Source organism: Hippocampus bargibanti, linkage group LG03 (assembly GCF_051943395.1).
Source record: "Hippocampus bargibanti isolate YZ-2025 linkage group LG03, ASM5194339v1, whole genome shotgun sequence".
Lineage (NCBI taxonomy): Eukaryota > Metazoa > Chordata > Actinopteri > Syngnathiformes > Syngnathidae > Hippocampus > Hippocampus bargibanti.
In genome coordinates this window covers 17,175,707-17,202,803 of record NC_142736.1, presented here as the reverse complement: position 1 = coordinate 17,202,803, position 27,097 = coordinate 17,175,707, and the positions used below count along the sequence as shown (strand labels likewise).

Below are 27,097 nucleotides of genomic sequence, written 5' to 3'. Positions count from 1 at the left end.
GGACACAACTTGTCCTGAGGCGTCGGTTGTCCTTTAACGGGAATATTTCAGAGGAAATTTCCCTCCAATACAGTAGTGTACTATGTGAAATGGGAAACGTATGACAGTTTGATAGGGGACACTATCTCCCTCTAGGGGTTATTTTAGGTGGGAGGCTTCATCAGGCCATGGTTAGATGACCCATGATTAAATTTTGTTTGGTTTTATGCTTGAATGTACCAGGCCATACCCCTTGTGCATGTTGATAATCAAATGATTCATTTAAAAAAAAAAACATGCATTTTTCTTCGGTGGGCTTCGACCTTACATAAAGTCATAGCATATGTATAATTTACATGGTGGAAATGGCAACAAAAGCAATATAATCCGTGTTCTGGGTGATAACCTCAAGCAGTGAGAATGGTTTTCAAGTGATTCCCCAGCTCCAGGGCCACACATGCTGGTAATCACACAGTTCTATATACAGACACTAATTAACATATGTTCACATTTTAATTAATTAGCATTTAGATATTATCATTAAAATACAGCATACATAACTTCCACCAGCTGGACACATGCACAAAATACGCATGCATGTTACTGTTGCTGTGAAGTCGACTGGAAAGAAATACATGCCACACCTAGTACATTTTGTACACACTGTACAGTACATTGAATTACGTACATCAGCATAAAAAAATGTAACCATTGGGAGCTTTAGTCACCAATATTTTTTCTCGTCTGTAATGCAAAATTAATCTGTTCTTTTAATTTCAAAGAAGTGCCAGGCAAAAACGGATGAATTACAGCAGGTAACAGTAACACAATTACACAAAACACACTGAGTTGATAGAAGCACTTTGTGTATCCTTTGACAAAGTAGTCAGCAGAAATGTATGGAAAGTAGTTTTTGCATTGAAAATCCTTGATTTCCATTTTACAGGATACCTCTGACGCTTATTTTAATGCAAGGTCCCATGCTAGGAACGGCCTTAACTGGGCCTTACCTTCCACCCACCAGTTGCTATTGAGGAATACAGCAGATTGTTGTTGTTGTCATATAAAGTCCTCTGTGGCTAGTCATACCTCAATCGTTTGTTTCACCGTCCAAACACTGAATTCACACAAATTGATTACTCCCGTACTTTTGCAGAAAAATATGGCAAAGACAGTCCCAAAAATGTAAGCCCTAATTTAACCACTATAGCTAATGAAGCATACGTATTTTAGTGCTTTATCCGTGTGAGTATAGAACTAAATTTTGTAACTGCTCAATAAATGTTTTTTCTCCAATTCAAGTCACTGCAAATGTGTGCATGACCTGAGTGCTTCTGCTTATTTTTTTTCACCTGCTATTGAGATGTCCACATGCTTTGCATGCCACCATGATAGCGCAAAGGTACTGCCAACGGCAATATTCTATTAATATCAATATTGATTCACACTCACCTTTCAACACATCACAATTTTGCTTCCTGCAGACCGAGAGTAGGTACAAATCCAATTCCAATGACTTTGGGATGTTCTGTTCAACCATAAAAGCAGAATACATTTGCAATTGATGTTCAACCTATATTTAATTGAATACACTACAAAGACAAGCTATTTAATGTTGAAATTGACCACAATTGTTTTCAGCATACTATCATTAACTTTGGATTTTATGGCTGCAACACAATGCAAAAAAAATCTGAGACATGTGGCTAAAAAAACTGAGGAGGTTGAGCAATGCTCATCAAATACGTACTACTGTATATCTGTTTGGAACACCCCACAGGTGAACAGGCTGATTGGGAAAAGGTGAGAGCCATGATTACATATACAGTAAAAGGAGCTTCCCTGGATTGCTTAGTCATTCACAAGCAAAGTTGGGATGAAGTTATGGCAAAGTTCAAAAGACATCATCTGTGATGGTATTGGGCTGTATGAGTGCCAATGGAAAGAGAAACCATTCTCATGCTGAGGTCCACACAGGTTTTGGAGAGACATATGCGGCCATCCTAGTTTGTTTTTGCAAGACAATGCCGAATATTATGCACGGAAGGAGTACAGGCTCTAGGCTGACTTGCCTGCAGTCCATACCTGTCTCCCGCCGAAAAAATGTGCCGCATTATGAAGCATAAAATATGAGAGACAGTTGAACAGCTTAAGTTGTACATCAAGCAAGAAAAGGAAACAATTCGACCTCCAACGTTTCAACAATGACTGTCCTCAGGTCAGAAACGTTTTATGAATGTTGGTAAAAGGTGATGCAACACAATGGTAAACAATATCATGTCTTGGGTTTTTTTGGAACATTTTTCAGTCATAGGTTTAGTATTATTTGCCAAAATAATTAACGTAGTCCTTTTGAACATGTTCTTTTTATAGCCAATTCAATTTAATTATAAGTTGAAGATGATTTGCTGTTATTTATCTTTGCGTCTCATCTTCATGGGAATTGGGTTTGTATGTCTGCACACATTAGTTGCCACGTACAGCGAGCTATTATGTGCTTGCTTTATACAACCAGTGTAACCAAACTGTCTTTGGAGTCACTTTTCTTCATAAACCATTTGTTTTCATTTGACATCCACAGGCACCCTTTAAAATCAATCTACTGTATTTTCCGGTGGATAAGGCACACCCAAGACTTTCTTGAAAAGATGACCCTGCACCTTATATGTGAAGTCATATTGAGTCACAACAGGTCTCGCAACAACTGTGAGCAGCCACAGACTCCATTTCCCCCTGGAGAAGAAGTCGTGTGTGTAACCCAAGCCTCCACTGTAGGGCCTTATAATGTGGTGTGCCTTATGTTTGGAAAACCTTTATATATTTATTATATTTTGATTTTTCTTTTTCATTCATTGAAGGTGCGCCTTATAGTCCGCTGCGCCTTATACAGGTATATGGAAACAGTTTGAAAATACACCATTCATTGGGGGTGCACCTTATACTCCAGAAAATACGGTACTGGTACACCCTTTATTTTCACTAATGCCCCAAATCAATAGTAGTAACTATTGTGTGACATTTCTGAACACAAGGGCAACGCATAGTAGTGAGACAAAACCTTAAACTTGTTTACAGCTCTGCTACTGGTAATAGATGTTAACTAGCCGAATTAAAAAAATAAAAAATACAAGACATTATCATTTATATCAGAATTTAACAAGAGCTGGAGCAGTAACACTTTACAAAATAGTCTACATGTTACATTTTTTATGTATTTATTTTTAAGGGGTTCACTGACATTGGCAGACTCCATAAGAACCCAATACCTTGAACTAAGGGCTATATCGATCCGATACTACGTACTTGTACTCGCTCATTCCTACGAGTATATTGGGGACAAGGAGTGAAGTACTTCAACCCTGAGCTGGATATCAAGGAATATCAAATAAATGCTCAAACAGCTTACCAGAACAACTGACAGTTGTGGTGTTGTTGACAACGAATGGCTGACTCTGAAGTTCGAGTCATGCAGGACCAACGAACACTAGCAGCTTGTGGGGACCTACATTCACTCGCTTGCCTCCAGCTGACTCTGCAGTTTTCTCATCTTTTACATATTTACATCGAATAACATTGAAGCAGAAAATGGCATTGATTTTTTAAAAGCTTCTGTTGCATGGAATTGTTTTCTGTGCATTTCGCTATAAACAAGCTGCCACTCAGAGTTCATTCCCTGGAATTACAAAGCACAAAGCCATTAAAGCGATGTGAAGTCTTCCCACATCAAGCTATGTGAAGTAAATAATTTCTGGTATCTGTCCGTCCTCCACCGAGGTACCGTTATTGTTTCCGGGGGATTTGAAAAAGACAAATGTTGTCTTAGTCCCTGCTGTTGACTCCTGGGTGACTTTCTTCAACCCCTTTGTGCCGTAGTGGGAGTCAGGTCCCTAAATAAAAAATGAACAAACATGATGAATCTTTGATGGTCGTTTGTGAGTTGAAAGTTGTTGTTGGAAAGGTGTCTCACCTTTAAGGTGGCACATGCAGTGTAGCTGACATTAGGAAGGATTTCCACAGGCTCTGTGAACATTACTCTGAAGGTGTTTGACGTCCCGTCACAACTGAATCCAGTGTCATTCTGGCCCACGGTGAGGTGTTTGTCGCTCTCCATTATCTAAAAAAAATAATCAGCAAAATCACTTGTTCAGTGAATAATGGATGATTAAAAAATGGGTGAATAGGGAACTGTGCAAATGCCAAACTGAATATGCAGCGGTTCACTGTGTAACATTGTGAAATGTTCTAACAGTGCTGCAAAATAATGTAACACATTTGATAATATGTCTCAAATTGCTGGTTGGTTGCTCATTAGGGTTTAGTTTTAAGGGAAAATTAAGTGGGGGATTATGGAAACCTTAAACATTTCATGAGAATTCAAAATAAATTGTGAACTGAAATTATGTGTTTACATCTCATCTTAAGATAAAGTGAGGGGCATATAAATCTATTAAGAATTATTGTCTTTAATCAAGTGCGGCAAAAGTAAGTGAACTTCTATTGAACAGTTATTTGAGTGAGTTTCCACTTGTTTGTAGAAATACGTGTATGTCCTTCAGAAAGAACATTTAAGTTGAGCATTATGTAGGAACCATTTCCAAAATACCTAAAATACTGTAATAAGTGACATATGGGAACAAATATGACATTTAATCAGCATTAACTCAGTGAGACAGAACGCAGTTGACATTTTATGAACTTGTCAGGAAGGATATTTTACGACTGGAAGTTATGTTTAGCAAAGACAAAGTGTTCCGCGGCGACTTATTTTGGGCTCAGTGTAATGCATGCATTTCATACTAAAAATTCTAGCACCCCCTCTCCATGCTGCCAACAACTTGGCAGTGACGACACTCAAACTGCATCATGTGTCATACCGATGACATCACACATTAAAAACACAGCTGCATTACCTGTATGTTGACCTGATATTCCGTGTGTCCATGGATGGAACCATACAGACCAAAGCCCACAATGGATATTCGTCGACTGACGTTGAATCTGAAGAAGCAGTCATAAATGCAATTGTCGATTAACTGATCAAACATGCATTTATTAGATTGGCCATGTTTTCATCTTACCTGATTCTGTCACTGGTACCGCTGTAGCCCCATCGACTTTCGACATGCTGAAATCTATTAATGCTGCATTCTTCTCCCCGAAGGCAGCAGCGGGGCCTGTCATTATTGCTGGGCCGTGATTTGGGGTTTGCTTAAAGGTGTAAGAAACACATTTCACACACCCCGATAGAAAACATTTCCAGACGAGGCACTTCTTGCATAAGAAAGGATATAACGCCTGGACACACCAGGAGCATGATCAACATTGCATTTGAACTGAGAGGAAAACATTTTGTTCAGAATATCGTTGCGACAAGAAAAATACACCCGAATGCTTGGTGAACAATTGCAAACAATTTCGACCTTCAACGAACATTGACTGCCTTCAAAAACATTCGCAATTGTTCGATGCTCAATGACCTTGGGGCAAAAAAATTATTTGTATTCAAGCCTTAGGGTACCATATTTTCCGGTGTAGAAGGCACACCCAAAAGCCTTCATTTTCTTCAAAAGATGACCCTGCACGTTATACAAAGTAATATTGACCCAAAACAGGTCTCACAACTACTGTCAGCAGCCACCGATTCCATTTCCCACTCCCCTGTTGAAGAAGTAGTGAGTAACAGCCTCTATTGTAGTGCCTTATAATGTGGTGTGCCTTTTATTTTGATTTTTTTTTATATATTATACAGTATTTGGAAAACTTTTTTTCATTCATTGAAGGTGCGCCTAATACTCTAGTGTGCCTTATATATGGAACAAGGATGAAAATACACTATTCATTGGGGGTGCACCTTATACTCTGGAAAATATGGTAATACAAAATCTCATTCTATATTTAACGTTTGACAATCCAACCACTAGACCCGTGGTTCCTTGTTAGAGGAACCCAAACAGCTCATTTTATACGAAATTCGAAACATAAAAAAACACTTTCATCTAAAATAGAAAAAAAAAACAATTAGTCTAACATGTTTTTTTTATTGTGCACAAAATTAACCAGCCACAGATGGCCAAGCGGGGATGTCATAAGTAATCAAAGGGTTGAGTCAGTGTAGCTTAATCCCCATGGTAAAGGCTCTGTCTAACCGCCGAGACTGACTCACCAAACACCTTGGGTTTGAATGAACCCAGGTTAAGAACCACTGCACGAGACTGAAGGATGGAGCCAAGTGATTTGATTAGATTACGGGGCTGGATGTTCCATTGATTGTAATTAAATAAATACCAGTGTGATTTCACTCCCATCATACTTCTTTATCAGTGGTTCTTACATTTTTAAAAGTACAGTGGGGCCTCGGTTTACAAACACCTTGCCTTACGAACTTTTCGGTTTACGAACATGACATTTATGAAAATTAAACCTTGGCATACCCACTTTTTTCACGATACAAACCCCACATCACGGCTGGCGGAGTAATCTTCGGCGGAAGAACACAAAAGCACACTGAATGAAGCCATTGTTTTGATTCACAAGTGGGCCTCAAGTACGGGTGTATCGCTCTCTCCGTGGCCAACTGTTGTTGCTTGCGGACGTGCTGCGTGTTGCTCTAGCGTTTAATATAGGTGTACGAAGAGTTTTAGCCCCTAATCATGCCTCCAAAGAAAGTAAGTGCTGCTACAAGTGAAAAAAGAAAAGTAGTGCGTATGCATTTAAGAATATAATATAAAATTGCAAAATATGAAGGAGGTGTGCGAGTGTCTGATCTGGCTAGGGAATACAGCATGGCGAAATCTACGATCAGTACGATATTAAAGAATAAGGAGGCTGTGAAATCTAGTGATGTGGCTGTGGGAGTGAGAGCAAGTGTCATTGGATAGATATTTTAAGAGAAAAGAACATCCTGTAGCCGAGTCATCCGTAGCTGTCACGTTCCGAGCGAGAGTGATGGCAGCTGACTCGTCGAAACGTAGTGGAATGTTTGGGATCCCAAAGCAGGCAGCAGAGACGTACTAACCAAGCAGGATGTTTATTCACAAATAAAAGAAAACACAGCGAGTAAGAAGGCAGGGGGTGATCCGACCCGCTTACTACGCCAAAAAGCAAATGGCACACGAGAGTGCAAAATTAGGCAATCCCGGAAGATGACATAAATTTACGGGACGCAGGGAAAATACCTCGGACCGGATACACTCGCGCATCGAAGGAAGAGTCCAGGTACGGTGCCGAGGTGAGTCAATCATCCGCATTGGCGAGGTGATCGCGAACCGTATAAATGCCCCGTGTCCGTGATTGGAGAATTGACAGCAGGTGGAGGGCGGCCGGGAGAGGCAGCCCCGCCCCCCGCTGTCAACTCGCACGTGACAGGAGCAAACAGATTTGAACGTGTGAGCATCCCTCAGACAGAAGAGCTCCCCAAAGTTTTTATGGAAGGGGACTCCTTCCAAACAATAAATTTCCTTCCTCCGTCCACCTGCGCCTTCTGCAGACCACCACAAACGTAAAAAATCCTATTCATAATTCTTTTCTTTCCGAATGTACAATTATCCTGGGTTACATTTATGTTTATGTTACATATTTCTGTCTCATTTTGCTTAACATTTTCTGAGATATACATTGCTTTTTATGTGTTGGTCAGCATTTTAACGTGCAATTCCATGCATAAAATAATGTATAAAATACTGTACTAAAAAGGTGAACATTCACGGTGTTGGAACGGATTAAAACGATTTACATTATTTGTAATGGGAAAAATGGTTTCGGTGTTCGAACAAATCGGTTTTCGAACAGGGTTCTGGAACGGATAATGGTCGAGAACCGAGGTACCACTGTACTTTGATCAAACCTGGGTTAAGAACTATTGTTCTAGATATATGATGATTGTATTTTGCGGACATGATGATTGTATTTTGCGGTTAAGGCATTTTTTAAAGAAACTAAAAACTAAAGTTTGAGAACCACTCATATTTGCAGTTAAAAACATTTCAATTATTCACTTTTTTCTCCTATTCGCAACAGGGCTCAATGATCTTTGTCAAAGTGTATCGTACATTCCAGTCGATGGTACATGTGTGCTCAAAATTGTGGCCAGTGAATATGTATTTAGCTTACCTGTTGGAAACGTATCCACACTCATGAGCGGGAAGCGGATGAGCGGTAGGGCGTTTCCAAGCACCTTCTGTTTGTTTTCCGAGGTGGCTGGAAGCTGTTGTCTCTCGCACTCTGCTTCGGCCCAGTGCACCACAGCCTCAAAGAGACGGGTCTCCCTGATGTTCAACGTGTCTCTTTCGAGAATTGCACAGAGAGTGTCTACGGTACAAAATCTAATAATTAAGTCAGCCCAGAACGAGCGACATTTATGTAAACACTACTTTGATGAAAGGCTCGCTTACCAAGGTCAATGCCAATGAACCCTTCTGCATTTACTGCCTCTGCAGTGCTTTTGTCTATGGTGTCTAAACAGAGGCTGGCAATTTGAGGGTCGTCAAATAACCTTGCCTGCAAACACAAGAACAGTGTCAGTTTATTTTTCAATACATGACACCCATAAACAGAAAAAAAAAATCTCAATCTTGCTTTTGATAATTTACTCAGTTTAAATTATATTCAGGGTTCAGACGCTTTGATATAATTCTATTCAAGCATTCAAGAACAATTTTCAGAGATTTCAGACACATCGAAGTTGCACCCATAGATATATGCAAAGAGGAAAAGTATATTCTGTAATGGCATATGGCGTAGAGTTGTCCATTTAACAAACTATGACAGATGACATGTTTTATGCCAGGATGTCTCAGTGATGATAAGAAATAGTTGCAATAAAATCAGTGTGATAAGGTCCAGTTCCACTGGGTGAGAATGTGAATGGCTGTCGGTCTCTATTTTATTTTTCTCTTGAATCCTATCAGCTGTCTGTCTGCCTGTTTGTGATGCACATGAGTAGTAATGGTAATCGGGTCCATCCATAATTTAAACAGAAGCGCTGTGGGTAATGATACAGTGTGCTGGCTAACCAGGATTAGCAAAAGTCTGAACGTCAACGAAGTTAGCGCACATTTGCTCAAAAAAAAATATTTGTCAAAAAAATGGACTTCAAGCTCAGGCATGTGACAAATACATTCAGAAAATGAAAGCAAGAACCTGCGTGAGGAACATGAATGCGTTGTCTGCTTTTAGGTGCTTGTTGACAAAGTCCACACAGTGAGTGGCCAAAGCGGGGACGGCGTATTTTTTGGCAATGTTCAGAGTGGACATCACAGTTCCTGGACTAATGTGAACATCATCCGAATAGAGGAACCTGTGAAAAAGAACAGAGAAAACTTTGGAGTGATCAACGCACATAACGATTTCAAAATTTCTCTTTAAAGCTGTTCGTTATAAGTGAAAAAAAAAAACAACGAGGCAGAGTATCATCTTCATTTGAGATAGGGCTGTAAATATGAAATATTTTAGAAGTTTTATCTTGTCAATCAAATAAATTAATTTCGGAATATTCACCCTTTCAGGGACAGCGTTTACGACAGTGGACTGCCAATCATGTTATGAGCTTACAGGTTCCCTGAAAGGATTCAACAACAAATCAGAATCAGAAAGCCTTTAACAGTTCCACAATGGGGAAATTTGCAATCTACAGAAGCAGAATTGAAAGGGGCGGGAGGTGGGGGAGAAAAGATAAAAACAGAGTATTCTATGCATAATAGAAATAAAATAAATAAAATAGTAGAACGGAAAGACGTTTTAAAAGGGTTAGGAGCTGCTGTAGAGGCAGCCGCACAGGGGGCGCCATGATTCACAACAGCTGGAGCTTTATCAAAGCACTTCACATAATAGTCAACACAAAGCAAAATAATAAACACAAAAGGAACATTAAAAAATGGACAGTTGTGCAATTTTAACGACTTTCCCCGTGTACTCTGTGATGTTTGAGTACAAGACAAACACCTTATTACATGAAGCAGTTCAAGATGAAAGAGTAGAGGATGAAAGCCTCCTTTTCACCAGTGGATCAGAGACATCATGGTGGAATGTGCACGTCTGCTACAAGCGAAGTTTTCAAAGCAAAAATGAAGCTGTAGCATCCATTGAAAAAAAGAGATTGTCTCACATCTCCTCTCCCAAAATACACATGTGAGAAGCAGGTATTATTTTTGTCCAGTGGGATTCACCATTCTGACACTCTACTGTCTATGACTTTGGGTGTGTGTGTTTTTTAAATGTGGGGCCGAGCCCGGTGAATGCCTTGGGAGTAATCAAATGAAAGTGTAGCGTTGGCTATTGTGAGGTCAAATTTGCGGCTAGCTGGGAAGTGTCTCACCGTTGGCCCGTTTGCGTGTTGACTGCTTTGGTTTGACCTGTGTCAACAGCAAACACATGCCTTTTACGTGTTTATTTTGTAACTATTTACAAGCGCACCGGTGGATACGTTGTAATGGAGGTTATATGCATTCTGTTATATTATCCGTTACACATCCGTTATGTGTAACGGATGCAAGGTTGAACCTCTCCTCAGAATCTTATAAGAGAGAACTGGAGGCACAGGCTTTTACCTCGGCTCAGCGGGGTGCGCCTGCGCTTCCAAGCTGGTGACGCGATTTAAGCTCAGGTTTGATTTCCACGAATCCAGCAGGGTAAATAAACATCTCATTTTCCGTACCGCTTATTCCTCATTAGGGTCGCGGAGGTTGCTGGAGCCTATCTCAGCTGTCTTCGGGCATGAGGCGGGGGACACCCTGAATTGGTTGCCAGCCAATCGCAGGGCACACAAAGACATACAACAGTCACTCTCACACTCACACCTAGGGACAATTTGGAGTGGTCAATCTGACTGCCATGCATGTTCTTGGACTGTGGGAGGAAACCAGAGGACCCGGAGAAAACCCACGCGGGTCCGGGGAGAACATGCAAACTCCACACAGGGAGGCCGGACCAGGACGCGAACCGGCGACCTCTGCACTGTGAAGCCGGTGTGCTAACCACTCGACTACCGGGCCGCCCCAGGGTAAATGTGGCAACTTTTAAATTAATTCTGTTTTATTATTCATTGATTAAGCATGACAATTTGTCTGTCTTCTCTCTACAATATTATTTAAATGAAGTAGTGCGTAAATGCATAGCTTTGCGGAAAAGACAAGTTGTAATTTTTCTTTCACTTACATCACAAATTCTTCAAGTTAGTTTACAGTTTCAGCCTTAGTTTGGAATGAATATCTTAAATTCAAAATGAAACCAAGATGGAACAGATAAAATTCCATAGGCAAGGAGTATTTGTTTCCGATTAATAACTGCAAGACACGTTTATATCTTTTAGGGAAGAGAAGAAAAAAAAGGTCAGACTGGACAGGCAAGACAGGTGTTTTTACAGTGCAATGATAAGAGGCCATTGAGTACCAAGTGGAAACTTAAGCACTAAACACTAAGGTGGCCTATGACACCCCTTACAAAGCCTTCCTTTTCATCTCATCGCAGGCCTATTAATACCAGTCATAGTTGGACCCACAGCGACAACTTGAAATGACTCTGCAATTAGGCCTTGTGAACCGCATGCGACTTCACTGATCCCAAAGTTGTTAACGGCATGATAGAGAAGAGAACTGAAATCTTTCAGTAAATGTTTGATGAGGCATCCATCTTGCTTACTTATGTGATCTACAGTCTGCCCTTCTTTCGATGGGAGTCGCTGGAGCCCATCCTAGCTGACTTTGGCCAAGACCAAGGTATGACTCAGGCACCAACCAATCACAGGGCACATGCAGACAAGTATTCACATCAATGAGCAATTTACTAAACTGTATTCTTGCCTTGTCCCAGTAATGTAATTATTCTCGGGGACTTCAACATCCACATGGACAATTCCACTCTTCCCCTCACTAAAGACTTCACCTCCTCACTCGACAGCTTTGGTCTACATCAATTCTTGGACTTTCCCACCCACATAAAAGGCCACACCCTGGACCTCATTTGCATGTCTGGCCTTATCCCTAAGAATTGCACAGCTAATGAACTCCCCATAACAGACCATTTCCTGGTTTCTTTCACTGTTTCCATCACCCTCTCTCTCCCCAAGCCCCCCCTCCACCCCCGTGGTGCATCACATATCGCAACATCAAGGACATCAACGTTGCCACCCTCGCTGAGATGATCGCCACCCTGACTCCGGACTGCAACTCATCTCCTGATGAACTTGTTTCCCGGTACAACGCGGACCTCACGAACACCCTGAAAGCCCTGGCTCCTGTAAAGTCCCGGTCGGTCCAATTCACCCGGTCTGCACCCTGGTTCACCGCCCATCTCCGCTCCATCAAGGCAAAATCTCGCCAACTTGAAAGACTTTACAGGAAGTCTGGGCTCACTACTCACAAGGACATGTACGCAACTCACCTTACCCATTACAAGGACTCTAGCACTTGTGCAAAATCGCAATATTACTCTGGACTCATTGACTCTAATCCTGGAAACTCACGGGCCCTCTTTTCCCTCTATCACAAAATCACACAACCTCCTATCTCTCTCCCCTCACACTTCTATTCCTCTGAGACATGCAACACTCTGCTTATGTTTTTTAGTGAAAAGATCAACAAAATCCATCAGCACCTCGGGTCCTCTGTCCCCCCCCTCTCCCAGCCTCCCAGCCTTCCCAACGACTTTCTGCCTTTGAACTCCCCCATTCCTCTATAATCTCAGACATTATCACCAAATCCAAGAACTCCTCCTGTCAACTCGACCCCCTCCCTACTATCCTTATCAAGTCCTGCCTACCCTCTCTTCTCCCATTTATTTCTACCATTATTCACTCCTCATTATCAACTGGAATTGTTCCTATCCCACTCAAAACCGCAGCTGTCACTCCAATCCTGAAAAAACCTGGCTCAGACCCAAACGATTTCAATAACTTACGTCCAATTTCCCACCTCCCATTCATCGCCAAAATTCTTGAAAAGACAGTTGTGTCCCAGCTTCACTCACACCTCACTCACAATAACCTGTACGAACAATTCCAGTCTGGTTTCCGCCCCCGCCACAGTACTGAATAGGCTCTCATAAAAATCACGAATGATCTTTTTATGGCAGCCGATGCCGGTTCACTCTCCATCCTCATCCTTCTCGACCTGACCTCAGCCTTTGACACCATTTCCCACCCTATCCTGCTCGACAGACTTTCCACCCTAGGCATCACACATACCCCACTCCGCTGGTTTCATTCCTATCTCTCTGATCGCTCACAATTCATCCAAATCAACTCGTTCACCTCACGGTCCTCTCCTGTGTCCTCTGGTGTGCCTCAAGGGTCTGTCCTGGGGCCACTTCTCTTTATTATCTACCTATTTCCTCTTGGCAATATTTTCCGTAAGTTTGGCATTCACTTTCACTGCTTCGCGGATGACACCCAACTCTACCTCTCCAGCAAACCCGACGCCTCTCTTCCACCTTCATCCCTCTCACTTTGCCTCTCAGAAATTAAATCCTGGCTTTCCCACAACTTTCTCAAGCTTAACAGTGAAAAAAACCAACTTGTCTTTGTCGGTACCAAATCCACCCTCCACAAAACTAACAGTTTCTCTCTCACCATTGACAGTTCAACCGTGTCCCCCTCCCCTCAGGTCAAGAGCCTGGGTGTCATCCTCGATAGCTCACTATCTTTTCAGTCCCATATAAAAACCATAACTCGGTCTGCTTATTTCCACCTCCGTAATATTAACCGTCTCCGTCCCTCGATCACCCCTCACACCACTGCTATCCTTATCCACAGTCTCGTCACCTCCCGCATCGATTATTGCAACGCACTTCTCTTCGGTATCAATCAGAAATTTCTCCATAAACTCCAACTCGTCCAAAATTCTTCAGCCCGGATCATCACTAGAACCCCCTCCTTTCACCACATCACCCCTGTCCTCCAGCAACTCCACTGGCTACCTGTTAAACATCGTATCAAATTCAAAATACTTCTGTTTACATTCAAAGCCATCCATAATCTTGCCCCTCCCTATCTTTCTGACCTGCTTCAAATCTCTGTTCCCTCTCGGTCCCTCAGATCCTCATCCTCCCTTCACCTCTATGTGCCCTCTGCCCGTCTCACCACGATGGGATGCAGAGCTTTCAGCCCAACATCCGTAATATTGACTCCCTCCCTATTTTCAAGGCTCACCTCAAAACCTACTTGTTTAAAATTGCTTTCAATGTCTAGTTCTATCTGCTATTTTATTATGTATCATTTTACTTATGGTTTTATTGTTAAGTGCTTTGTTTTATTGGTTTTATTGTAAAGTGTCCTTGGGTGTTTTGAATTGTTGTTAATTATTGTGATAATCATTGCTGCGGAGACAGGGCAGCCCGATGTCGACTGGTTAGCACATGGGCCTCAAAGCGCAGAGGTGCAAGGTTTGATTCCGGCTCGAGCCTTCCTGTGTTGAGTTTGCGCATTCTCCGCTGGCGACCTATACTTTCTTATTGTGGTGTTTTACCCCAACCAGAGTTGAATTAGCAGTTTTTCTAAATCTATGCATCAGGGGAATGAAAGAGATCATTTTTTCCCTTTTTCTTTTTCCAATTAGTTTCCTATCTCGGAGGCACGGTATCAAGTGGTTAGCACGTTCACAGTGCTGAGGCACTGGGTTCAATTCCATCACCAGGTCGCATGTTCACTCTGTGGGTTTTCTCAGGGTCCTGCAGTTTCATCCCACATTCCCAAAACATGCATGGCAGCTTGATTGAACGTCCCTCGGGGTGAGCGCAAATGGTTGCTCGTCTGTGTTTTCCCTGTGATTGGCTGGCAACTGGTTTAGGGTGTCCCCCGCCTACTGCCCAAAGACGGTGTGGATACTGGATAGGCTCTGGCAACCAGCAGTTCAGAAAATGGATTCATGAATGTTTCTCCTCCACTTTGAAAGGAATAGCGACGCCCCTGCTAATGAATGCGAGATAGTGGGGAAACGAGATAAAGGGAACCCCTTGACATATAACTTCATCACCTGAGTGTCGTCTACTTACCTGAGCAATGACAGAAAAGCTGCTGGCTCGGTGTCCGGAAGCTCTATCTCGGCTGTGGTGGTCGCCATCCCGCCGTTGAACATGGCATCAAAAACGCCGCTGCCAGCGGCCAAGATGAATTTATGGGCCGGGATCCTCTGCGCTTGTCTGTCTTTACCCACGACAAACCTGACGTCGCTAAGCAGTTCATTGTTCAGGAGGTAAGACAAGCGTTCCTTCAGGGAGCTCTTCGTCGCCTGCCAGTTGTATAAGCCGGGGTCCCGGTGAACAGCGATCACCGGCGGAGAGGCGGACGGGCCGATAGCGGCGGTCGGGGAATTAGAGAGCCCGACCCGAGCTCCGCTCTGAGCCGAACTGGACTCTTGGACGTCATGGTTTGACGTCGAGCCGCCCCTGTCAACGGTTGCCATAGACACACGGGTGTTCCCAAGTCAGAACCGTGTTAGTTCATTTGGTTACGTCGGAGCCATTAAACTTTGATGTCCATCCACCTGCTATCTTTTAGGCTAGCTAGCCTCTGTTGCGTCGCTCAGGGAATGACGCAAGCACAGGGAGACAAACTTTCAGAACTTTATTGATAAACACACACACACACACACACACACGCACGTACACACGCACGCACGCACGCACACACACGCGCACACACACGCGCACACACACACACACACACACACACACACACACACACACACACACACACACACACACACACACACGTATTTCATTCAAAATTGTTTTTTAAAATATTTTGATAAAAAGTAGTACAGAACAACCCACACAAAACCAACACGTAAGATAGTCAGTAAACAGTTGAAAACATTTAACGACTGCATTCTCAACACAATATTAGTTTAGGTATTATTACCTGACATGACCTTTTAATGCATCCTACAATATAAAAGATGGATCATTAATTTAATTTGCTGTGTGTTCCCCTACTTTTAGTACCGTAATTAATGTAACAATTCCTATCTTAAATTGCGTTGATACCTAATTTTCCTTCCACATTCCAAAAACATGCATGGTAGGTTCGTTCATAGAGTACAGTACTCTAAATTGTCCCTTGTGTGTGTGGTGTAAGCATTTGTAAGCACTGATGATTGTTCACCTATGTGTGCCCTGTGATTGACTAATTTGACTGGCAACCAGTTCGGGGTGCTCCCCGCCTACTCCAGAGATCATTTCACGCCTGTGACCCTTTTAAGGATTAAGCAATGACAATAGATGTTAAATATTGCTCTGAGATGACAAATATTGTTCGAGTTGCGCAAGAAAGTGACACCACTTTTAAAAACTGTATTTTAAGCTCAAGATGACTGTGAGTAATTTGGATCCACATGCAGAAACGACAGGGACAGGGAAGTTGCAAGGTAAAAAGTATTTGGATGTAAAAATATAAAGTAACAACTAAGAGCAGGACTGGTTGCAGAAAGGGTGGGAATAAATCTTGAGACATCTGACTAAAATCTTCTTTTACTTTCGGCTTTTCCTTTGACGGGGTCGCCACAGCAAATCAGTGTCCTCCATCTTTAGAGGTTTGATCCGCATGTTTGTTTTGGCCAAGCTTTTACGTCGGATGCCCTTCCTGACACAACCCTCTGTATTTATCCGGGCGTGGGACCGGCACAAGAAGACTTATGTCCCTTTGTGGCTACAGAACAAGCAACTCACTCAGTAAAAGGCACCCAAACGCAAAATGGTCATCGGCACAGCAACATTCAAAAAAGCAAAGACTATACTCACCATTTGGCACATCACTTGACCATTTGACTAAAATACTCAATGTTAAATACTGAGAGACATCAGTCCATGCCCAATTTTGTATGACAAAGTAAAAGTGACAAAATAAATGATAACAGCAACTTCAAGGACCGAAAACAAATTTAGAACCAGACACAATAAAACGTTTAGATTGAGCATTTACACTCTTCATTTAAGTAGAATGTTTAATATGTGTATGTAAGCATCCAACCATTGACATTGATATTCATACATTGCTCGATGATAGTGTTGATATGGTCTGGCCAATAGTAACAGAACAAAGGCGTATACGTATATACAGTATATGTGAGTGCGTGCATGTGTGCATGTGTGTGTGTGAGAGAGACAGAGAGAGAGAGAGACAGAGAGAGAGAGAGAGAGAGAGAGAGAGAGAGAGAGAGAGAGAGAGAGAGAGAGAGAGAGAGAGAGAGAGAGAGAGAGAGAGAGAGAGAGATAGGGAGGGAGGGAGAGGGAGAGGGAGTGGGGAAGGGAGGGAGAGGTACAATTTAAAGTCACCCACTGAACACCTGCTCAACCATTGCGACTTGAGCAAGCACTCATGTAGAAGCAGTTCGTCAGCTTGGCCATACATTTCTAATTTTCACATCAATTATATCGCCATTCATAGATTAATCATGGCTATTGATGTCTAAATTATTTTTTTCATCTTCATTATTGTAGGACAAAAAAATCTGTCACATGATCAGCAATGAGTGCTTCTGCAGGGACAGGCGTGTTTGTACTCTCCTTGATGTCCATTCCCATTTGTTACTTGTTCAACTCACTCGTCTACAACAACAGGTGAGTGTGAACGTGTAATTCCGGCTTGCTTTGAACAAATAAGTATTATTTATTTTCATGTTGGTTTAAATGAGCTCTCCACTGTGTGTAACCCGCTCTCCTTGTTGTCCTTATAGCGCAGAAGCCTTCTTTTTGGCTGGATGTGCAACTTTCATCTTTCTGGTCATATCTGCCCGTTTTATACTCAAAAGAAAAGCTCCATTAGACTCTCTTTTCTACGGTAAATATTCATGAAAGGTTTCTTTGTACCTCACATGAAACTTTGCCCTCAAAACATAAACAAACACTTGTGTAAATTGCAGTTGTCCTGATGCAATTATTGTAGCTGTAGAACTGATCCATCAAATACTTACTACACTTACATACTACATACTATCCTACAAATTTTGCTGCTGAAATAAATGCATGTATGTGTCTAGTGTATGCAGTCCATGCGTTCTTCAGTGTAGTGAACTTGATCATCGGGCTGGAGCAGGACAACATCATTGATGGATTTGTGACTTTTTACCTGAAAGAGGCAAGCTGGGTGTTTCCACCGCAATGCTTGAGTTAATGTTTTCTCTAGCTCTTTCTTATTATGATGGTTGGTTCTCCTTTTCAGGCAGATCCACACATTAATACGGCACATGGACACATGATGTCCTACTGGGATGGCTGTGTGCATTATCTGATGTACCTCCTCATGATTGCTGCAATTACTTGGGGGTGAGTATTGCACTGTCCACATCATTTTTTTATTAAAGGCGAGTGTACCTATTCTACTGTACTCTATGAACAATTTATGGTTTTAAGGGACAACTTCAGAACTATTGGACTCTACTGGGTTGGGTCTTTTGTTATGCGTTCCATCATCTACCTTCTTGGGAATGCTGTTGGTAAGTACAGTAGAGCATAATTTTTTAAATATTTTTTCATATCTTAAAAATACATAAACATGCTAACTATATGATCAGGCTAACAACCTTTTCCATATTGGGATTTACAGGTACATAGTCACATTTTAATTTGGTATTTCTACTGATTTGTGCATTCATAATGATTTTTTTTTCTTCATCTCAATTGTGACCTTGAAATGATTTTCTGTCTTTTCCAGGAAAATATGGGACTGAAATAGGTCCTCTCTTCTTCCTTCATTTACTGTACATCTCGTTGTCTGTTTGGGCATGTTTCCGCATCTTTAGCCACCCTTCCACGCAAACCGTTGAGTTGACGGTAAGTTAGACGTATTTATTTCCTGGTTAAAGACACGACCTCTAACATTCAAAATGGCGTGCAGTAGAGACGATAATTTGGGCCACTTACCAACAAACTTTTCTAAATTACTTTAAAAAGCAATAGATGGCACTGGAACATTTATTTCAAAATACAATTTTTTTCCAGGTTTGCTCTGTCCCCAGACTTTTGTTGTAAACCGGCACACAAACACCTTGCATAAAAACTGTCACATCTCAATTTTTGTGTTTGTGCATATACAGTTTCCTGTCTTTGGGAATTGGATGGGTCACTTATTATTTCATAATAATGACAAACAATGGTGTTTATAAATCCCTCTGAATCACTGCATAAATAATATATATTGAATAAATTATTATCATTCTTCATTCATTCATTTTCCAAACCGTTTTATCCTCACTAGGGTAATGGGGGTGCTGGAGCCTATCCCAGCTATTGTATCTTCGGGCATTAGGTGGGGTACACTCTGAACCGGTTGCCAACCAATTGCAGGGCAAACAGAAACGAACAACCCCAAGGGAGCGGCTTCTCGTGCATTCAAAACAAGTCAGCTATGGTTCTTCCCACAATAATCCCGCACGACTGCGCAGACTTCCCTTCCTATCTGCATCCATCGAACAAAATACCAAAAGAAAGATGCATTCACCGATGCACGTTTTACTGCATTTTAGTTTAAAAAAATGGCCCAAAATGTACAAAGCCAGAATAGGAAATGTCACTGTTGAGCCAATCAGTATGCCATTGATATCCGATGAAAAGAAGGCATCTAGAAATTGTTTGCTCTTTATGAAGTTGTACTTTATTTTGAATATTCACAAAGTAGCCTGTGAAGTGCATGTTATAAATATCCCTTTCTCCACCAGAACATACAGGAAGCTCAGAGGATGACATTGTTCCATAGACCTTTGGATTTATTTTTTATAATCTACCTCATCCCAGCTATGTCTTTCTGTGTCTTCAGAGGTCTGGTAAGAAACGCAAATGCAATTGAAGGACTTAAACACATCTTCATTAGTCTAATTGTTGGTGCTTTAGATTGCCTTGGATTGTTCCAATACATTGTGTCAGCATTACGCGCAATATTATGAGCCATACGTGAAAGACCCATCGGCCTACCCTAAAATACACGTAAGTGTACGTGGGTGTCATACAGAGTGTCCTAAAAGCCACTGCAGCATCACTTTGAATGGCTTGATCCATGGCAAGTTCCTCACAAACCAGGTATTAGAAGGCCTTCTAGCAGGCTTTCACGCAAATCCGAGAAAAGTGCATCTGTAGGGCTGCACTGGAATTGGGCATTGACAATAGGTCAATTCAGCAAATGCCTTGGAGATTGATTACGTTCTGGACTTCACAAATTTCAGGTGGAGGATTACTATGCTCATCAAGTTGCAAGGCGAGGCTATACTGCTCTTCAAATAAGCCCCTCATCAAATATTTGTGGTTGCTGAGATCCAATGCAGTCTTCTGAAAAGACTTTTCCCAAGTTTGTGCGAACAGTGTTCAATATTCTTACTAGTGGTTGTAGGATTTGACTTTTTTTGGTTGTTTGTCAAGAACAAATCCTGTTTCGAGACATTTTCTTCAGATACCATAAATTATACTTTGCTTTCGAGCAGTGTGCCAACCAGAAAGGTTCACAAATATGTGTTGAAGTGGATTCGGAGAGAGAAAATCTTGCCAGGCAATAATTTGGCAATCCCTCGCCAATAAACAAGGGAATGTATGTGGACAAACAGAGCAAAGCCTATACTGTCAAAAGCTGCCTTCACGTTTTCCAAATGATACCAGAAACGAAAAAGGAAGCCAGCATTTAGTGGCTTTTGGGATGCCTGATATTATAAATTGTCACTCCAGTCCTATGACCTATTTCAGAAGCAGAAAATCCTTTAATTGCTTGTCAGATGCTGGTGAGCATGCTGTACTCGGGCCCATACTACATCATGACTCTGTACAGCTTGTTGGTTCCAGGGTGTGAGTGGATGCTGGACCTAACTCTAGTACATTCAGGCGCAATAGCACAAGTAAGTACCATTTAAAATGCATTTTTTTGAAACAACATCGCTGGAAAAAAATATATGGTTTTCTTTAGTAGAAAGTATTAAATGGTATCATTGTTTGTGCATAAGAAGGCCAAGGAATCTAAACTTGATGCATCAGTTTACTTAGTAACTCACCAAAAATGATGGTTGTGAAAATGTGCAATGGAATAATTGGAAACAATTGCTGCAAGGCAAAAAAGCTAAGATCTATATGACAATGGTAACAATTAACCAAGTACAAATGCAGTACTTAACCTTTTCAGGATATCTGTACACAGAATGTGATTATGTTGCCCAATCTGGAGATGAGTGGATGTGTGACTAATTTAAGGTGTTTTTACACGTAAACTAAACAAAAAGGTTGGTCTAAGGATTTAGAGTGGCAGTGTAACCCAAAGGGAACAAAGCAGCTGATCTGTTAGAGCTGCAGGTGGACACATCACTCACTGGCTGGATGAAGACAGAAGCTGACTTCAGACTAGGAGGAATGCTGGTATTGGTGGTATTCGTATAAATGTCAGCTGTTGAACATAGCTAAAAATAGGACCGCTGATGCCCTGACAACCATGGTTACTTTGACACATGTCCAGTGCCAACCCTCTGACCATCGAATCAAACCAACACCCACAATCAAAGGGTGATTTAAAAGAAGTGCTTTACGATATGGCTCTGTATACTATGTGAAAAGGTTAATAAATACTGTACGGTAATTGCAATCTTAATCATTACTTGGCGTGCGAAAGTGTAAATAAATGTTTAAGAATGAGCAGTTCTAAACGATTAAATTTGAAAATATGGGACTTGTAAGTTAAAAACAATTGAACTGTAAAACTGTTCAAATCACTGCAACATATTAAATTCAGTGAGTCTTCTGCATACCATTCGGGGAGTGTCACGGTTTGCAAGATGGTGATGGCAGTTGTGGATCCCAATCAGCAGGCAGAAGGGAGCAGCAGGTTGTGTTTGAGAAATGATATGAAAATAAAGTCAACAGGAACAAAAATCTAAAACATCAAAGTCATTCAACCAGAAAAATACAAAGTATCAAATAAAGACCAAGTGTAAAAGTCTACAAAGATTAAACAAACACATGCATAGCATACAATGTATACAATGCATACAACAATGACCCGACAGCGAATGGTCGTGCCGGGAGACCTTTTGAGTGTCACTGATTGGGAAGGACCAGCACCTGCGAGGAAGCAGGCAGGGCTGACAGCGCTACTCGCTGGTCGCCAATCCGAACGTGGCAGTCCGCCACTGATCGGGACGACCAGCACCTGTGCAGGTGCAGGCGGGGCCGACAGTGCCACCCGTTGGTCGCCAACCAGATCATGACAGTACCCCCCTTCAAGGGACTGCTTCCAGAAGTCCCAACAGTCTCACAAAAGGTCCAACTCGCCAGGGAACAATGGTGGAGACGGCAACCATTGCCTCTGCAGCATATGTGGGCGGCGGCCTGATGGGAACGGGACTCGGCCTGAAGTGGACGTGGCTGCGGCACGGATCGTCGTGGGCGTGAGTGCGATCCATCTCGCATGTTCACGTGACGACGCATGGCGCGACGTGGACATTGCACTGCCAGGCGCAGAGTGGCACCCCGGACGGCCGTATGGGAACGGGTCTCGACCGGACGTTGGTGTGGACGTTACGGCTCGTCGAGTGACTCAATTCAAACTCGACGCGGCGTGGGCTAACGTGGACGCGAACTGCCCGGCACCGCGGAAACGAGACCAGTCAATTGCAGCTCCAGGATCCAGCGGTGATTGGGGTCTTGGACTGACGTGGACGCGGATGTTGCACGGCTCGTCGTGGATGCGATCAATTCAACATGCACGACGACAGCGTGGCTGGACGTGGGCGTGCACTGCCAGACACCCAGTGTCACCCTGGACGGCCACTTGGAAGGAGGTCTCGACCTGACGTGGCCGTGCAAGCGGCACCGCTTTTCGTGGACGTGAGTGTGAACATTTTCACTCAATCACGGGACAAAGCATCGGCTCAACATGGACGTTGACTGCCAGGCACAGGGTGGAAATGAGACCGGTCCGTTGTAACTGCGGGAACCGATGGTTGGTCGGATCATTCTGTTTGCAAGGTGGTGATGGCAGTTGTGGATCCCAATAAGCAGGCAGGAGGGAGCAGCAGGTTGTGTTTGAGAAATTGTATTAAAATAAAGTCAACAGGAACAAAAATCTAAAACATCAAAGTCATTCAAACAGAAAAATACAATGTATCAAATAAAGACCAAGAGTAAAAGTCTGCCAAGATGAAACAAACACATGCACAGCATACAATGCATAAAATTGCATCCAAAGCATACAATGACCCGACAGCGAATGGTCGTGCTGGGAGTCCTTTTGAGTGTCACTGATTGGGAACGACCAGCACCTGCAAGGCAGCAGGCAGGGCTGACAGCGCTACCCGTTGGTCGCCAATCCGAACGTGGGAGTCCGCCACTGATCGGGACGACTAGCACCTGTGCAGGTGGGGCCGACAGCGCCACCCGTTGGTCGCCAACCAGATCATGACAGTGAGCTCTGTGCAACTTTGAGAGCCACTCACTACGCAGTATAAATTCACCAAGTGACTCAATGTGTTCAATATGAAAAAAATTTTTGACACTCTAACTGAGCATACATAATTTGTAGTTTAAAGGACAACCTACGTCACTTTTTGTTTCTTAACTGACATCAGGAAAACGTTTTATAGCATCTAAAATACCCAAAACATGCAGTAAGATATTTTTAGTCAAATGCAAAACACCAATAAAAATGACTTAAAGTGTCCAAAATCTGCAAAAAATTGAGCTGCGAATTGGGCATTTTCAGAAAGTCCCGCCCCCAGTTCGTGACGTCACGCCAAGACGTCTTGCATTGCTGAAAAATCAAAACAATGGCTTCAGATTCGGAGAATATGCTTTCTTGTTACACATCCAGTTATGAATATCATTCAAATAGTTCTGAAGAGGAAAGCATACAAGTTTGCAATCGATTAAATATTTTTTTCCGTGTCATTTTGCGGCAAACGGGTGGGGGGGGGGGCGCCGGGCGTGAGTCCGAGATGATTCTGCCCCGTGGTTCGCCCCCTCTCTCTGTCCCGCGACAGCTCCTTTTATACAATTTGCAAGTGTGTGCTATGCGTCAGGGTGATACGCACATCAAGGAGATCAAGGAATTGAAAGACATGAAAGGGTTGAAAAGCGCACTTCAAAATCATACACGCGTGTGACGCAACAGAACCTTGGAGGGATTAGATGGACATGGCAATACAGAAGCTCACATCCGATTGGATAAATAGTGAAGCAAATAGTATATGTATTGAAAGCAGTGGGGCCAAGAGAAAAGCTAGAAATCTAGAAAATTCCATTGGGAAAAAAATGGCTACAAACGAATATTAGAATGTACATGTCCCTTACATTAGAATTAAGTACAGTAAAATATGGCAAAGCTTCCCCTTTTCTTTATGTTTTTCTCTTTTCTCACCAGGCCCAGTTTTCTCATATTGGCGCTTCTCTTCACACACGGACGCCATTCTCTTACAGAGTTCCTGTTGATAACCAACCTGTCTTTTTGCTGGTTAATATCCTGTATGCTGTGGTACCTCAGGCTCTTTGCTATCGCTGCACGACCAGGCCAGCCTTCTTCCTCAAGGGAACACCAGGGGAAAAAAATGCATGAGTGTTACAGAGGAACTCAGTCTTTTTTTAAGGCTGATGTAGTCAATAAATCTTAGCATATTTAAAGTGAATTTTCACGTTTTTTTTAAGTAAATGAGGGTTTAGTGATGGAAAGAAAAACACCCAAAACATGCTCCAGTGTTTTGAAACACAGGACTTCATACTGGAATCATTGTAGTGGCGTGGGAAGCAAAGGTCAAGCACTGACAAAAATAATAGCAAATTACCACATATACCTGCAGTTTTTACATTTTGACAAAAGTACACTCCATTGATTTTGGTCACTATTTATTACATATTTTCATGGGACAACACTGAACAAATGACAATTGTGATATTTGGTGTTATCATTTTTTTTCACACAAATAATCACTGAGAAAAACTGAAAAAAAGTTACCAATTTGCACTTTTACTCTTTGGTTTCTAACATTTGGCATGAAAAGCTGTTTTTTGACGTTCTCTGAGGAAATAATTCGGTCGGTCGGGAACGGTGACGGTCGGTAGTCACCGGAGGGACACCAGTCGCCTGCCTTTGCCTAGGGGACCATGTGCAGCTGAGAGGCCCATTTGCTGTCCGATGGACAGATAATATCGAGCTGAAGCATGTGGCTGAATTCGGCTTCAGCAATCCGTTGTTTCGCCGGGGCAAGGTGGCGAAAGCGTTGAAACTTTGCGGGCCCGTGGTCACAATGTGGTGAACAACGTCATGCAGGTAGGGTCGCCCGACTGGGGTTGATCAGGTCGGGGAATCGTTGAAGGAGAGTGAGGAATGAAGAAGAAGAAGATGGGATGTGCGAGAGACAAAGAAGCGCGGGCTTGGCCATGCTACCTAGCACGGACAGGCCGGTCTTCTCATCAGTCAACCTCTTCCGGCGGATGGTGACGGACAGGTCAAACTTGTGCAGGGAGTCTGCGCCAAGGATGGAGTGAGGGACATCGGCAACGGTGAAGATGTAAGGGAAGGAGCGACATAGGCCCAAGTTGAGGTTGAGGAACCGTTGGCCATACGTCTTAATGGTGGTGCGGTTGGCAGCTTGCAGAGACACTCCAGCGTCGGGGGTCTGGCACTCTGCAGGAGAAGGGGGAAGAACGCTGATCTCAGCAGTTGAGTCGGCCATGAAGCATCTTTCCCATGTCTGGTCGTGGACATAAATGATCCGGCTGGTTGGGGAGTCGCCAGGCGAGTGGAAAGCCGTGTTCACTCCCTGGCGGGGCCGTTTCCCGCCTTCTTGCACGGCTCACGGCATCGTTTGGCCTCATTCATGCAAGGTGGAGTCGCACGGTGTGGTCGCCAGGACTGCTTGGACCATCGGGGTCAGCTTCTCTATGAAGACGTGCCGCAGGAAGCCCTGGTCCTTGATAGTGTTGCCCGCCACCGTCTCGAGGTGTTGCAGGAGCTGGGAGAGCCGGCTGTCACCCAGCTAGACGTCATGCCTCAGGGCTGGGTAACTCTGGCGTTCCGTGAGGGTGGTCTGTTTGAGGGAAACGGCGAAAATCTGAGAGTTGATTGGGCTGAGGAGGAGAAAAAATCCTCCTGGCTGGCTCGCCAATAAAGAGTTTGACGTTTCTCTTTATTTGTAAGTTGGTTAGTTGTCAGATCTCACAGCCAAGAGACACACAGACGAAATGTGTCCAAAAGCTTGATCGTGGCGTCCGACGTCCGATGTGAGTCTCGTTTTTGGCATGTCCGTACCTGTCCGTGCTTGCCCAGGCGTGCCTGTGCAGGTCTCCACGAGTCTCTGTGAGTCTGTCCCTGTCACCGCAAAGGGTGGTACTTATACAGCACTCCCGCGTCAGGGCATATGCATGCATGGGAATGCGTCAGGATGATGCGCTTGAAAGACCTGAAAGGTGTAGACTTGAAAGGCGCACTTGAAAGGCATACTCACGTCGCGCCCCAGTGCGCACGTGTGACGCCACACCCCCACGACCCTATTGAGGAATAAGCTGTACGTATAATGCATGGATTCCTCACGTGTTTCGATGAAAATATGCAGAGTATGACTACATTTTTTCATCCATTTCAGTTTGATCATGATTAAGACTCCTGAATATTTGATGCATCACATAAATTCTGTCCAAATGGCCTGATGATTTACCAATCGAGGTATGGAAGTGTCTTGGAGAGGTGGCGATGGTGTTCCTGACTGGGTTATTCAACAAGATCTTAGATGGTGAACAGATGCCTGAAGAATGGAGACGAAGTGTACTTGTGCCCATTTTTAAGAACAAAGGAGATGTGCAGAGTTGTACTATCAGAGGAATAAAGTTGATGAGCCATACAATGAAACTCTGGGAAAGAGCAGTTGAAGCTTGGCGAAGAGCAGAAGTGAACATTTGTGAGCAGCAGTATGGCTTCATGCCAAAAAAGAGTACGACTGATGCAGTGTTTGCTTTAAGAATGCCGATAGAGAGGTACAGAGGTCAGAAGGAATTGCATTGTGTCTTTGTAGATCTGGAGAAAGCGTACGACAGGGTGCCCAGAGAAGAGCTATGGCATTGCATGAGGAAGTCTGGAGTGACGGAAAAGTATGTCAGAGAGGTGCAAGACATGTATCATGACTGTAAGACAGTTGTGAGGTGTCGGTGTGACTGAGGAATTCAAGGTGGAGGTGGG

The 27,097-nt window shown here is 43.0% G+C and overlaps 2 protein-coding genes across 2 annotated transcripts; one reads left to right on the top strand and one right to left on the bottom strand.

The window, feature by feature from the left end:
• Window positions 1-2,193: 2,193 nt before the first annotated feature.
• LOC148900526 (BTB/POZ domain-containing protein 1-like) lies at window positions 2,194-15,507 on the bottom strand. The gene is made up of 8 exons (XM_088992313.1): window positions 14,962-15,507; window positions 9,118-9,274; window positions 8,370-8,475; window positions 8,089-8,286; window positions 5,058-5,187; window positions 4,890-4,977; window positions 3,947-4,093; window positions 2,194-3,866 (listed from the first exon to the last, which is right to left on the bottom strand). The coding sequence occupies exons 1-8, from the start codon at window positions 15,369-15,371 to the stop codon at window positions 3,708-3,710; spliced, it is 1,395 nt and encodes a 464-aa protein (XP_088848439.1). The 5' UTR covers window positions 15,372-15,507; the 3' UTR covers window positions 2,194-3,707.
• Window positions 15,508-17,280: 1,773 nt separating this feature from the next.
• LOC148900525 (transmembrane 6 superfamily member 1-like) lies at window positions 17,281-24,595 on the top strand. Its single transcript, XM_088991292.1, has 10 exons — window positions 17,281-17,526; window positions 17,643-17,746; window positions 17,946-18,043; window positions 18,128-18,231; window positions 18,319-18,401; window positions 18,620-18,738; window positions 19,623-19,727; window positions 19,795-19,887; window positions 20,664-20,783; window positions 24,290-24,595. The coding sequence occupies exons 1-10, from the start codon at window positions 17,435-17,437 to the stop codon at window positions 24,479-24,481; spliced, it is 1,110 nt and encodes a 369-aa protein (XP_088847418.1). The 5' UTR covers window positions 17,281-17,434; the 3' UTR covers window positions 24,482-24,595.
• The last annotated feature ends 2,502 nt before the right edge of the window (window positions 24,596-27,097 follow it).

Coding starts and splice junctions, on each gene's coding strand:
- LOC148900526 (XM_088992313.1), bottom strand. CDS start 15,371: ATGGCAACCGTTGACAGGGGCGGCTCGACGTCAAACCATGACGTCCAA. Junction 8,476..9,117: donor CATTCATGTTCCTCACGCAG/GTTCTTGCTTTC, acceptor TTGTGTTTGCAG/GCAAGGTTATTTGACGACCC. Junction 8,287..8,369: donor GTTCATTGGCATTGACCTTG/GTAAGCGAGCCT, acceptor TTTGTACCGTAG/ACACTCTCTGTGCAATTCTC.
- LOC148900525 (XM_088991292.1), top strand. CDS start 17,435: ATGAGTGCTTCTGCAGGGACAGGCGTGTTTGTACTCTCCTTGATGTCC. Junction 17,527..17,642: donor TCACTCGTCTACAACAACAG/GTGAGTGTGAAC, acceptor TTGTCCTTATAG/CGCAGAAGCCTTCTTTTTGG. Junction 18,739..19,622: donor CGCAAACCGTTGAGTTGACG/GTAAGTTAGACG, acceptor TTTCTCCACCAG/AACATACAGGAAGCTCAGAG.